The following is a 13,954-nucleotide window of genomic DNA, read 5'->3' as shown; positions in this document are numbered from 1 at the left end:
ATTTTACAAAATCATCCTAATATAATCTCTACCTCTTTTGCATTTTACTAGAAGTTTGTAGCGGTGGTTTTCTAGAAAGTAACAGCCTGAAGACATGACTAGGAAGCTGAAAATTTCTTTTACCCCTTCTAAGATAGTTACAAAATGATGCCATCAAATTATACTCTTTTTTCTTAAGAGCAAAGCTGTGTAAAATAGTATTCAGTAATCATCTTTAAGATATTGTCAACATTACTAAATACAAGTATATATATATATTTAGTGAAAAATGCTGTAATGTGCCTCATGAATTGGTATTTTAATACAGTAATATGCTATAGTAACATGGAGTATTCTAAGATATTCTGATTATCTCATTTAGAGAAAGGTATTTTATAACTTGTACCGATTTATAATATACCACCAGAAGGGGAATGTTCGTGTTGAATAGTTAACTTAAAACCATAGATATTTTTGGTACATTGATACATTTCCCATGAAATTTTCTTAATGACAATGGATTTAATAATAAAAGAAGGTACTTTGTGAATAATAAAGCTCGCACTATTCTAGAAAGTTATTCTAGAAAGTGATACATAGAGCTGAAAATACAAAGAGACAATAAAAAAGATTGTTTATGCCCTTTTTTCCTGCCAGTGAATCATAGGCCAATAGTTAAGGTATTAGGGTATATAAGGGGTAGTTGAAAATTGAAATCTCAAGCAGTGAGACTGTAAACAATTACCCTATATTAGTGGTTAGATATTGAATTCCTAACCTTTCATAGTGAAGACAAATTCAAAAGTAAAAATATAAATTGAAATCCTGTCCTCCTCAAAGGTCATGATTATGAAATCCATGTATTTTACTCGATGGTGCTGGTGTGTAACCAGCTTCTGAACAACGAAATGTCTACTATATTTGCTTGTTACAGATACTTATCTAGATACTATAGATATTATTTTTATAGCTAGAAGATTTTGGGTGTTTTGAAGCATTGTTAAGTTTTATCAGTAGGTTCTAAGAACCTATCAGTAGTTTCTAAGTAGTGATAAGGAAATGGCAGTTTGGTTTGGTTTATTGAAAGTAGTGATAACAGAAGCTTTATTTTAAAATAGTTTTCTAAATATAATGCTTGATGAGTAGCCAATTTTATATTACAGTCTAGCTTTTTTTTTTTTTTGAGACAGAGTTTTGCTCTTGTTGCCCAGGCTGGAGTGCAATAGTGCAATCTTGGTTCATTGCAACCCCCGCCTCCTGGGTTCAAGCGATTCTCCTACCGCAGCCTCCTGAGGAGGTAGGATTACAGGCATGTGCCACTACTGCCCAGCTAATTTTTTTGTATTATTAGTAGAGATGGGGTTTCTTTTTTCTTTTTTTTTTATGAGACGGAGTCTCTCTTTGTTGCCCAGGCTGGAGTACAGTGGTGCGATCTCGGCTCACTGCAACCTCTGCCTCCTGGGTTCCCGCAATTCTCCTGCCTCAGCCTCCCGAATAGTTGGGACTACGGGCGCCCGCCACCACACCTGGCTAATTTTTTTTGTATTTTTAGTAGAAACGGGGTTTCACCGTGTTAGCCAGGATGGTCTCAATCTCCTGGCCTCGTGATCCGCCCATCTCGGCCTCCCAAAGTGCTGGGATTACAGGCGTGAGCCACCGCGCCCAACCTAGAGACAGGTTTCACCATGTTTGCCAGGCTGGTCTTGAACTCCTGACCTCAGGTGATCTGCCTGCCTCAGCCTCCCAAAGTGTTGGGATTACTGGCGTGAGCCACTGCACCCCGCCTCAGTCTAGCTTTTTTTGCAGGTCAGCAATAGTATCCATTAATGGTCACAAATTTTATGATGAGAAATTTATTTTTAGGAAAGTTAAAACATGGCTTTTAGGGCTGGGCATTGTGGTTCACGTTTGTAATCCCAGCACATTGCGAGCGTGAGGCAGGAGGATTGCTTTAGCCCAGGAGTTAGATACCAGCCTGGTTGACATAGCGAGACCCTATCTCTACAAAAAAAAATTCAAAAATTCACCAGGCATGATGGTGCATGCTTGTCATCCCATCTATTCGGGAAGCTGAGGCAGGAGGATCACTTGAGCCCAGGAGTTCGAGGCTGCAGTGAGGTATCATGACGCCACTGCACTGCAGCCAGGGCAACAGAGCGAGGATCTCTGGGGAAAAAAAAAAAAAAATTAAGAAGCTTTTTAGAAAGATTGGTATTTAAATCTTCTAAATAATGTGAGAAAGCATTTTATCTCTTCATGATGGTGTTTTTGTTGTACCGTAGCTTCATTCATTGTACTGTAGCTTCATTAAGATTACCTTTGGACATCTCCATTTAAGTTAGGCAGTTTTTTTAAGGAGCCACTTGTGGCTTAATGGCAATTACGTTTCCATCATAGGCTTTTATTTTATTTCCAGCTTTATAGGTGCTTTTCAACAGTCTTTCGTATTATAAAATGGAACTTTAAATGAACATTTAGATTTTAATAAGATTGCTTTTCAAAAGTACAGTAATTATGCTTTCTTTAAACATTGCTGCATTTGTCTCATAATGGAATGTTTTTCATGATTGCTACATTTAACGGTTTTCTGTGATTGGAAATGGTCATCAAGTCAAAGTGAAAATTGCAATTTTCCTATGTTATCTTGAGAAATTTCACTTAGAGATTTCATTGAAGTTAATTCTATGTCACTATTGTTGGTAAATTAACAGCTTTTAGGAAGCAGTTTCTGTAATGAAATTTCAAATGTTCTGAATATTTCTGTTTTATAGTTAACTGTGTAATACTTTCATTCAGGTTTTCAAATAAAATTACTGCGCAGTTAAAGGAAAGCAATGTTATGTCGAGCTTTCAGTAATTGCTTGTGTGTGCTATCTATAGTCCCTGGATGGAATAATGCTTGAGTAGATGAATACAAATACATGAATGAATTATAATATTTAGACAATGAAGATTGTAACCTTATTTTTAGCATAATTCCCTAAAGCTATTTGTGTTATATGTTCAAATACATTTCAACATGAACTTGGTAACAGTCATTTCTATTTTAAGACTTCAGTGACCTGGGAGGAGAAAATAATTGGCTCTGGTGGTTATCATTACTAGATTTTCCTTTGCTTGGAATCTAGGCATGTGTCTTTCATCTGTTGGAATAAAAACATTAAAAATAATTTGTGATATATTTTATATAATCTGATTCATTAGTAATCTAATCTTGCAATATAAACTGGGTGCATTAAGCATTTGTAGTATATTAAGCCTGGGAGACTGAAGTTTCTTTTCAGCATTCTTATTCAGTTTATGATGATGGAAACTTTTCAAAATTTTTAATGGAAAATGATGTCCCAATTCACTCTTTTCTTTTTGATTTTAGATGGGAAATGTAAAGTCATAAGATCGATAGGTTGACTGTGACAACTATGTTTACTTACAGAGAGAACAGGAAATGAGAATGGGTGATATGGGTCCCCGTGGAGCAATAAACATGGGAGGTAGGGATTTGAAGCAAAAGGCTTTTGTAATTTTTCATTTTTGGGGGGACTGTTTATGCTGTTTGTGGTATCTACATATCAGTAAGAAACTAAAATACAGAACCAACATTTCTAAAGGTGAAATCTCTTACATCCATTAAACTGGAATACAATACAATTATATTAAAAATATATGTCTGGGAAGAAAATTCTCATTTTGTTTTTGTTTGAAGGCTAAAAGATGTGTTATACATTCATAGGCTTAATGAAAGAAACATATAAACCAGGTTGCAATACAGCCTGAAGGTAGTTTAGTCATTGCATTGTGTAATACAGCTCTGTCTTTGCAGTTTTAAAATCAAATTTTATGCCTTCTATTTGGCTTTTTTTTTTTTTTTTTTTTTTGAGGCAGGACCTCACTCTGTTGCCCAGGCTGGAGTACAGTGGCACAAACTCGGCTTGCTGAAACCTCGACTTCCTGGGCTCAAGTGGTCCTTCCATCTTACCAAGTAGCTGGGACTACAGGCATGTGCCACCACGCCTGGCTTATTTTTTGTATTTTTAGTAGAGACAGGATTTCGCCTTGTTGCCCAGGATGGTCTCGAACTCCTGGGCTCAAGCAGTTTACCCCCATCAGCTTCCCAAAGTACTGATATTCCAGGCATGAGCCACCTCGCCTGTCCTAATTGGACACTGGAAATTGATAGTTTCCAAGTTGGAAATTGATAGTTTCTGAGTTGTGTTTTTAGGTAGAGAGCGTTTTATACATTTCTATCTTAAACTAGCTTTTTGTGTAACTTTGAAGCTGTTTTCCTTCACTTTAATGAATATTGAACTTTTTTCCTTTAACCTACAGTGTTGTGCACAGAAGTGCACTCAGTGTTTGTAGTCTATAACTCATCAAGGGAATTACATGTGTGTCGCCAATGCATGTTTTAGAGTTGACTAAGCTTTTAAGAAAGCATATTAGCAACTTTAGTATGGATTTGCTCGTACAGCCAAGTTGCAAGGGAAATAATGCCAAGTAAATAACCTGAAGGAAAAGCAAGTGTGGCATATCGTAGGCCTTACTAAATTTGAAATTTGAAATGTCATACATTTAAAAGTTGGGTAAGGAATTAAATTTTATTAAATTAATTGTCCCACAAAAGCTGTCCCACATTAAATTGTCCCACAAAAGCTGTTATGAAGCTGAAAATCTTTATATAACTTAAAAGTACATAGTTTCAAAGATTACACTACCGTGGCAAACAATGTACTTAACATGCACACCCATTTACAAAATCAAGTGTGTTCTCAGCATATATAGTCTATCGAATGAAACTTAAGTCATGTGTGGAATGAACATTTTCCATGATCAGCTTTTTTTTCTTAAACTTCTGTTGCGAGTTTTTCAATACTACTAATCAGATAATGTAGAATCATATATTGCTGTTTACTTGGTCACTTTTTACCAACAAGTAGTTAGTGAATATCTCTGATATATGCAGGAAGCAAGAAACATGGCCCTTGCCCATAAAGAACTTAATTATGAAATTACTGCAGTGGATACGTGAAATAATTAATGAACCAAGAGTGTTCTAAATTATGAAGCATAATTGAGTATAATGATGTCCAAGTGGTCCAATATTTATGTCTTTTTTTAAGAGTAAATGCTGGGATGCTATTTAATATAATCCATGTAATTTTAAGGATTTTAGGAATAAGGTTATTGTAGATTATAGGCAGTTTAAAAGGCTGTTATCATTATTAGAATGACATTAACATTGGAGCTAAACTTTAAAATAGTATAAAACTTAAAACCACTTCTGATGGTGCAGAGATACTCTGCAATTTTATCAGAAGAAATATCAGAATATGCCTTTAGAGTCCTTACTTAGTTAGGAATTGAAGATAACTTAAAATTTTCGTGACATTTTATTCACCAGAGGACTTACTTACATTTTAGCACTTAACTCTCCTAAAGCCCAGTTTATCTAATTTTCTCTTCAGTCTTCATTCAATGTGAGACTTCATCATACTGGTTTTGTAGAGCTATTAATCATTATCATCCAGTTGGGTTGTTGAGAAGTTAAAACTGTCATAACTCATCAAGTTACATTGATGGAAAGTGGCAGCAGATTTTCTGGTGTATCACTAGTGTGTATAACCAAGCGAAACCTACATTATAATGCTACCTTTCTAGTAATCAGATAATGCTAACATTTTTTATATCTTTAAATTTATTTATAGCTATGTGGTGGAAGATATGAGTACTAAAAGTAAGGCTCTAAGTTAACTGCTGTTAGTTGGAAATATTATTTTTGATTTTTTATACCCATAGTTGTATAGTTATATTCTGAACCCACCATTGTAAAATTACATTCTATTAAAGAGAAAGAGAGGAAAAAGAAACTTAGTTTGTTTTCTGGGGGATTGTTGAGGTAAGACGCCTCTTAGATACTGTTCTTATATTCTCTTCATGTCTAGATTGTAGAAATTATTAAAAATAGCTATTTAGGGCTATACTGAGGGAGCGGAAATATTCTTGGTTAAAGTCTGTTTATCGGCAAGAGCATTTAGGGATGAAGGAAATAATTCCTTCCTATGAATTTGCTAGGTTTCTGGGGATTGGATTCAAAGAGCAGAAGTATGATGCCAGGGGCTGGTAAGGACTCAGCCATATAGAGATTTCAGCTGCATTATAATGTATATTTGAGAAATTGAGTTCTTATTATCAGAAAATTGACCTATGTAATGAAATACTAGAAGAAAACTCTAAATTAGAATGGCTTTGTTATGAATTTTTAATGATAAGTACTAACACTTAAAAGGGAAAAAATTTTTCAAAGAAAATGCCTAAAAATGTGTTGTATCTGAGATCATCATATATGTAGTATTACAGTGCAAACACTATTAATATTAATGAGGTAGGTGGATTTTTTTAATGAAAAAACTTGAAATATTATCAGATTGTCCACATTTATGGAATTTAAGCTTGTCAGAAAGATCCAGATAGCTATATTAATATTTTATCTGTATTTGGTTGCGGTTGCTTTTAAAAATAAGTTTTCTTATAAGTCATTTCAATTTTTTGGTTTAGATTCCATATTTCAAAATAAAAAGTTAAAAAAAGAGTACCTCATGTAATTTAGCAAGGTATTCCATAAACTCAGGGAGGAAAAAAAAAAAACTAAGATGAGAGGCTAGTTATAATGATCTTTATTTATATATTGCAGGAAATGATTTCCTCTCTCACAACTTAGCATAATTTACTGCTAATATTTTTAGCCATGGGTTGAAAAAAATTAAGTGGTTTTGTAAGTGCTAATCCTTTGTTACTCATTTAAACTGGTAAAATGTAGTCCCCATTGTTAGGGATTATTTGGTTTAAAAGCCTGCTATTACAAAATAATAGTGATGTCTCAAAGCTTGCAAACTGTTAGTCTCAAATGCCCTAAAATGATTTGATAGTTTCCTCCTTGATTTTATGTACGTTTGGCTTGGGGATGAAAATTCTAATTCTAGAGTGTAGGTAATGCCCTATTACAGAGTAGATAACGCATATCACATTCTTAAGGAGCGAAAATAATTTTGATAACGGTCTTGGTATATAGATTGCATAAATATTGTTAAATTTTTAATGTTTACTAAACTAAGATAGGACAGCTCTAAGTATAGATTGTTTTACATAGATGCGTTTAGCCCAGCCCCTGCTGGTAACCAAGGTCCTCCTCCAATGATGGGTATGAATATGAACAACAGAGCAACTATACCTGGCCCACCAATGGGTCCTGGTCCTGCCATGGGACCAGAAGGAGCCGCAAATATGGGAACTCCAATGATGCCAGATAATGGAGCAGTGGTAATGTATCATAAACATTATTTTGATTATATTCAGTAATGTACACTTCTGCATCAAGGATAACTTCACACTTAATATAATTTGATATCATTTGTTTTGGCAGCCAATGAAGAAGAAAATTTTGTGACATCATATGTTGATTTGTTACAGATAGTTTTTTTTTTTTTTTTTTGAGACAGAGTCTCGCACTGTTGCCCAGGCTGGTGTGCATGGCACGATCTTGGCTTGCTGCAACCTCCACCTTCCAGGTTCAAGCAATTCTCCTGCCTCAGCCTCCCGAGTAGTTGGGGCTACAGGTGTGCGCCACCATGCCAGGCTAATTTTTGTATTTTTAGTAGAGACAGGGTTTCACTATGTTGGCCAGGCTGGTCTCAAACTCCTGACCTCGTGATCCGCCCGCCTCGGCCTCCCAAAGTGCTGGGATTACAGGCGTGAGCCACTGCGTCCAGCTGAGATAGTTTTTAAGTAGTCCAAGAATTAGGATTACTGTCTGTGGCATGCTGTGGTACCTCAGTATATAGCAAATGCATATGTTAATTACAGATATTTTTCTGTGCTTTTTAATTTGTTTCCATCTTTTACCAGCATTCTAACGTTCAAGCATTTTATGATAGTGTTCTTTTCCTGTGTGGACTCCTTATATTTGATGGGGACAAAAGTCCAATATGTATGAACACACAGTTTTCAGTAAATATTTTTGAAAAAAATATTACCTGTCATGATTTATTGCAAAGAATTTGGCTATAAATTAACATTAAAGTTTTTGTGTATTTCCAAACCACCATTGTGGCATTCTTTTCACAGAATTTTAAATTATATTTAGTAAATTTAAAGTAGACAGTTTTTTGTCTTGATCTGAGAGTGTGAAGATATCTTTGTGTGGATTAAATACTATGAAAACAAGGTTTTTCAGTTGTAATTTTTATTATATTTAAATATATTAGTAGCAAGAATGATACCTTTTATCATTTCTATTAAAGTCTGTCACTATATAAATCGGACTTTAGGCAAACCGTTTTCTCATTTAGTGTTTGTTAATGCTTGTTGTAAATAACATTTTGAAAGGGAAATTGTTTGGTTATCTATTTTGAAAAGGCAGTTTAGTTTTGAAACTACTATATGAAATCTTGAGGCGCCAATGCTGCTAAGAAAGAAAGAAAGCACTGCCTGTTAGACTCAGACCTGTCATCAGTTGTAAATCCATCGTGATCAGAGGCATTAAAAGCAATGCATTGTATGTCTTAGAGTTGAATGCAGCATTTATCATTATTTTATTTGCTTCAAGAATTTGGAGAAATTGGACATGCTGGCAGTTGGATTTTTTAAAATGATAGTTTATACAGGGAGATAAGGAGGCAGTGCACGGCTACTATGAACAGATGGCGCTTAACACAGTGATTGCATTTATTTCCTTCAGTAGAGGCTTTATTTTATAGTGATATGTTTGAAAGCTAGTAAAAACTTATACTACTTTGGTTAAGTTTTTGTGTGGCATATAATCATCAATAGAAACATAGAAGTAACATTAACTGTCCCATTTTTTTATTGTCTCCCTGAAATTGTAAACTTTATTTAAATATCACCCTTGGTCTGTTTTGCACTGACATTTTACTGCTACACTTCAGGGAGTTCTATCCAGCCTTTCAGATTAATATGTATGATTATTGTGAAGTTTTTCAAAATACTTAATTCAGATGTTTAAGTGTGCTTATTAGTGCATGTTATTACATTAATTTTTAAAACTATTTTCCCATGATAATCTTTCAAGGAAAACACTCTCAGAAGTTTCCATACTGAAATCATAATTCTTTGTGTATGTTTGTATTAGTGCTTTCTATCTTCAAGGAATTGATGTAAAGATTTTTTTTTAGAATGTTTACTTTTAAAAAACCGAATTGATGCTACTCCCCAGTTTTATTTCTCTGATTTTTTTAAGAACGTATTTTTCTTACATAGCGTAGTTTCATGCAATATAAACTTTTGAAAAAAGGAATCAGAGATTTATTATAATATTGTTTAGGCTTAAGATTACATTTGCTTCTGTCACGAAATCAGTTCTTTGTTCTTTAAATTGGGGCATAGCATTAGCAATATGTAAATCTTCAGATGCTGCATTTTTTTTAAAAAAAACATAGTAACTAATTAAATTGCTCCTTTCTTCCTTCTATGTGTGATCCTGATTCTGCTGGACTTTCTGCTGAACTTCATGACACCACCACTTGGGATTTTGCCAATTTTTCTTGTCACTTATATTTGGCGTGTTCCAAATGGACTTCATATTCTATTCCTTATTGTGTGGTATCATAGCACAATGACAGATTTCCTCAAGGACCGCCATCTCAGATGGGTTCACCTATGGGGAGTAGAACAGGTTCTGAAACCCCTCAAGCACCAATGAGTGGTGTAGGTCCTGTGAGTGGTGGTCCTGGTGGCTTTGGTAGAGGAAGTCAAGGGGGCAACTTTGAAGGCCCTAATAAGCGTCGTAGATATTAAACATTCGTTCATTCCTGGCTATCTAGAAAAAAAAAAAGTCAGTGGTATGCCTTTATACTTTTACCTGTTATCTGGAAGAAATGGTTTTATTGTTAATGTATGTAGACTTAAAAGTTTTTTTTTTTTGTAAAACTTGAGGTTTTTGTATTTTTCTTTATTCATGAGCTTTGTAGATTAGAATGGTAATGATGCTCATCATTTTGAATGTTGAAATGTGTTTGTGACTTTAGCTAAATATAAGTATTCCATAGTACTGTGAAATCTATGTAGTTACTTAATCTCAATAAAGAAATCATTTTGGATAATTTAAAACTGTTATTAGTGGTATTCTCTTACGGTCTTACTAAACTTTGCTGTAACAGTAATGCTTTGGTTGCTTTAACTAATCCTATCATTAAAAATGAAAATGATTTTGCTTTTTAATTTGCGCAAATAGCACTAAAGATAGAAGCTTAATTAATGAAAGCTAATGTCAATAAGGGGTAGATAGAGTAGTATATGTGGGGGTGGGAGGGTATGGGAGTTTAATTTGTATAAACCACTGATGTTCTGTGAAATCGGAATTTCCAGGTACATTTCATATAGATTCTGAATATTCAGGTATTCTGAGACAGATTATTAAGGATATCTTTGTCCTGTGCTGATTTTTCCAAATAAATCTTTTTCATCTTGAAAAAAACTGTTTGAAGGCAAATCTCTTTTGCTTATAAAAAATAATGTCTAGTTTTAAACATATCTGCCATTATTTATTTGGTTTCAATATCTAGACCTTACCCGATTATTATCATACAGTTAGTGTTAAACATTCTTTAAAATAAAACAATACTGTTGGGTTGGCTGTGAAGTGAGGATTTGCTGTGTGATTTGTGGTGAATTAGGCATTTCTTGAGAATGTAGGTTTCTAGAAGTATTAAAAGATGGCTTGACTCTGCAGTGTTGTAAATATTTCCCTAAAATTTAGACATTTCTCCAGTAAAACTTGTCTGATGGGTTAGGACCATTTGTCTCCAAGGAATGGCCGTGGTTTTCTTTTTAATTGTTTGTTTGTGTTTTTCAAGATAATGCTGAGACATCCAAGGAGTACAGTTCAAGAGGTGATTTTAAAAAGCAGATAATTACTTGAGAATGGCTAGGGTCATTGGAATCTGATTAGCTCCTTTTACTATCAAATACCTATTTTGATTTTCAATACTAGGGAGAAACTGATTTTATCACATTATAATGTTTATTGCAAAACAAAGTCATAACTCTTTAAAAATGTGTATGTTGGTCATGTTTATTTAAAATTACATTTAAGGAATCATATATGACTCATACCACAAATGTAATTCATCAGACACTGATCATAGCATAGCTATTTCTCATAAAACATCACTATGGTTTGCTATATCATGCTTTCAGCACCTTTCTGAAAGATAATATGCTATTTTAAAATAAACGGTATGTAAATAGTGGTGTCTGTTTTGCTGGAAGGTGTAGTTTGGAAAGAAACAATTTAAATTTTGCATAAAAGCAGTTGGTTGTAAAGCATAATTGATGCATTCTTTTATACTAATTAAAATTTTCATACGTACTCTTTCATGTTCTGCTATTTTTTTTGATACACAGTGTGGATGGAACTATTTTCCAAAATTTGTGGTATTCATAGGCTTTTGTTTTTGACAGTTCTTTGAAAACATGATTTGGAGATTGTAAAATAATAGTCAAAGACTATTCTCATGTTTCTCATAAGTATGAGGTGATGGAGAGTGGGATTTGCTTTAATTTGTGACATTAATTGGGGTATGGGGAGTTTTAACATTGATTACAGTTTTTCAGTGATATCTATTGCACTTAAATCTACCTTTCCCGTCATCTATATTTTATTCATATAATTCTCAGGTAATTTTTAGCATTGTATTTCACTTCAAAGCTGAAATATGATTGGGAGAAACTTAATCCTTTGATGTTAAACCAAGGTACCTTTGGCCAAGGCTGTGAAATTCTGTATGATTCATTCAAGAACACTCGAAGGCCAGTGCACAAAAAGATGTCTTAATCTCCTGAACATCCTAGTGTCCAGGCTCAACTCTGGCACCAAGAACAGAGTTCTACACAACTTTTTCCCGGCATCAAGAAAATCCTTGTTCCGGCTTTACCAAGTTTACGCTGGGAGCAGTCAGCTTCTGAGTGACAGTCAAGTGGAGCAGCTTTGAACTCCTAGTTATTCCGTGTTTTTAGTGTTTTTGTATAGTTAAACTTTGTGGCTGGTTCAGTCAATTTTTTTTCTTGTGAATTAGTATACCAAGGAAGATTTTTGAATATCATCTGCTTAAAAGTGGTAGATACAAAAATAAAGAGGAAATTCAGTAGTGTTAGCTTTCTAAGTAAGTGTGAAGTTGTCATATATGCTATCTTTTTTTTATAAAAAGTAATATGAAACAATTTTAATATATAACAATATTATGATAGTTTGTGTGATGATTTGAAATACTGAGTTTAAAGTCTTCAGGACTTAATGTTTCATGTGCTACTTGTAATTAGTATGTATAAAATAAAGGAACACCTGTTTTCCTAATAGTTTTATTCTAGTACTCTATGTTGTTGGAATTTCCCCCATTTTTGTATATTTTGTAAATAAATGCATATTTTTTTCTTGACAGATGCAGATTTTAAAAAACTGATTCACTTGTGTTTTTGCAAAATTCAATTTGCCATTCTTTCTTGAGGTTTTTTTTTATTTTTCTGTGTGAAATCAGTGCTGAGCACTTAGTGAAAGAGATTGAATATTTTTAACCCTGAAATATCAATAATATTAGGGGAACAATATCTGTTTTAGCTGGAATTGCCATTTAATAAAAATAGGAATTGTAAACAAGGACAGTGACTGAAACTTTGGCTCTTGTTTTTCAAACACTATTTGAAATAATACCTTTACAGTTTGTTGAGAAACATACTTGTTGAATATTTCAGTAACTTGCTACTTATATGTAGAGTCTCTAATAATTGCTAAATAGCAATGTGAATGATTAGTAGTCATTAATTAGTAAATGGGGATTAGGTTGATCATTACAACATAGATTCTGAATGAGAAAAAGGACATATGTGATTGAAATCAAGTAAGTTTTGTGAAAGGATGTGATCATATTATGGTAAAAGCTTTAAAAAGGGTTGAGATTTAGTGTCAGATGGTATTAGTGAAAAATAAATGGGCCACATCATTTTGAAAAAATGAAGTTCCTGGGGAGTAAGGTATTATTTAAGTGTTTTCTGTAGGTGTTCAGAGTTTTGTTACAACATCTAATGTGTTAAAATATATTTCTGAGGTGTCAGAGGATAGCAGTGATATAAAAAGTCAGACTTCTTATTTTCAAGAATAAGGCAGTAAATATCCATATACATATCTTCTAATTCAACAGTTATTCATGTTTTCCTGTGTTCATAGATGTTTTTAGGCATGGACTTTTTGGGGGGATGGCAAACTACTTTAAAGTAAGTAGCAGGCTTGATGTTACTTGTCCCCTAAATATTTCAACACATGCCTCCAAAAACAACATTTTTCGGTTAATTTCATACTGATGAAGATTCATTTCTTGAAATCGAAGAGTCCACCTCTTAAGTTATGTAGCCCAGCATGGAAACATTTCATTGTAAGCAAATCATATGATTCAATGAATTGGGAGTAGTCTTATACTTTACAAGAGCATTTTGTTTCCAGCAGCTTTCATTACTGAAGTTTAAAAATTAAAATCATTTTTCTCTGTTCACTTTACATGTTTTTCTGGTGGTGTAAAATGAAGTATGTCTGCCATTTCCTAAGTGAGTATCCATCAGTTAATTTATGGACTGTTACTCTGGGGAAATAACAAAAAAAAATGCAGAAAAAAATTTATAGTGTCTAATGTTTAAAATCTGGAGTTTTTTAAATACCAGAAGCTGAGATGAGCCTGGGCAGTTGTAGTGAGACCTCGTCTCTACAAAAAATAAAAAAAATTTAAAAATAAATATCAAAAGTAGTGTCTTCTATGTGTTGTGAGAATATTTTGAATTTGTTTTCGTTTCCTTGATTATGGAATAACTATTAATGATTGAAATTTGAAGCTCGTAAGACAGTGTTTAAAGGTTTACCACAAAACTTGTTTTCTGATTTTATTTGACCTTTTTTTCTGTAAAACCGTTTAGAATATAA

General features: G+C 33.6%; 1 protein-coding gene across 13 annotated transcripts in view; it reads left to right on the top strand.

The window, feature by feature from the left end:
* Window positions 1-13,954, top strand: part of PSPC1 (paraspeckle component 1) — a 109,391-nt gene that overhangs the window by 68,055 nt on the left and 27,382 nt on the right. For 3 of the 13 annotated variants that reach the window (XR_008538643.2, XR_008538642.2, XM_054664835.2), the window contains exons 7-8: window positions 3,413-3,470; window positions 7,124-7,293. The exons of 4 other annotated variants lie outside the window; for them this stretch is intronic. Coding sequence is in view for 2 of the 9 variants with exons in the window: in XM_054664835.2 (XP_054520810.1) it covers window positions 3,413-3,470; window positions 7,124-7,293 (228 nt within the window). In the remaining 7 variants the exon portion in view is untranslated. Of the gene's footprint in view, window positions 1-3,352; window positions 3,471-7,123; window positions 7,294-9,600; window positions 10,099-13,565; window positions 13,585-13,954 lie in introns of those variants that run through there. 6 more of the 13 variants (XR_008538650.2, XR_008538647.2, XR_010150606.1 and 3 more) reach the window with 5 other exon arrangements.

Source organism: Pan troglodytes, chromosome 14, assembly GCF_028858775.2.
Source record: "Pan troglodytes isolate AG18354 chromosome 14, NHGRI_mPanTro3-v2.0_pri, whole genome shotgun sequence".
Taxonomy (NCBI): Eukaryota; Metazoa; Chordata; class Mammalia; order Primates; family Hominidae; genus Pan; species Pan troglodytes.
Note: the sequence above shows the minus strand (reverse complement) of the source record. Positions and strands in the feature narration are given on the sequence as shown.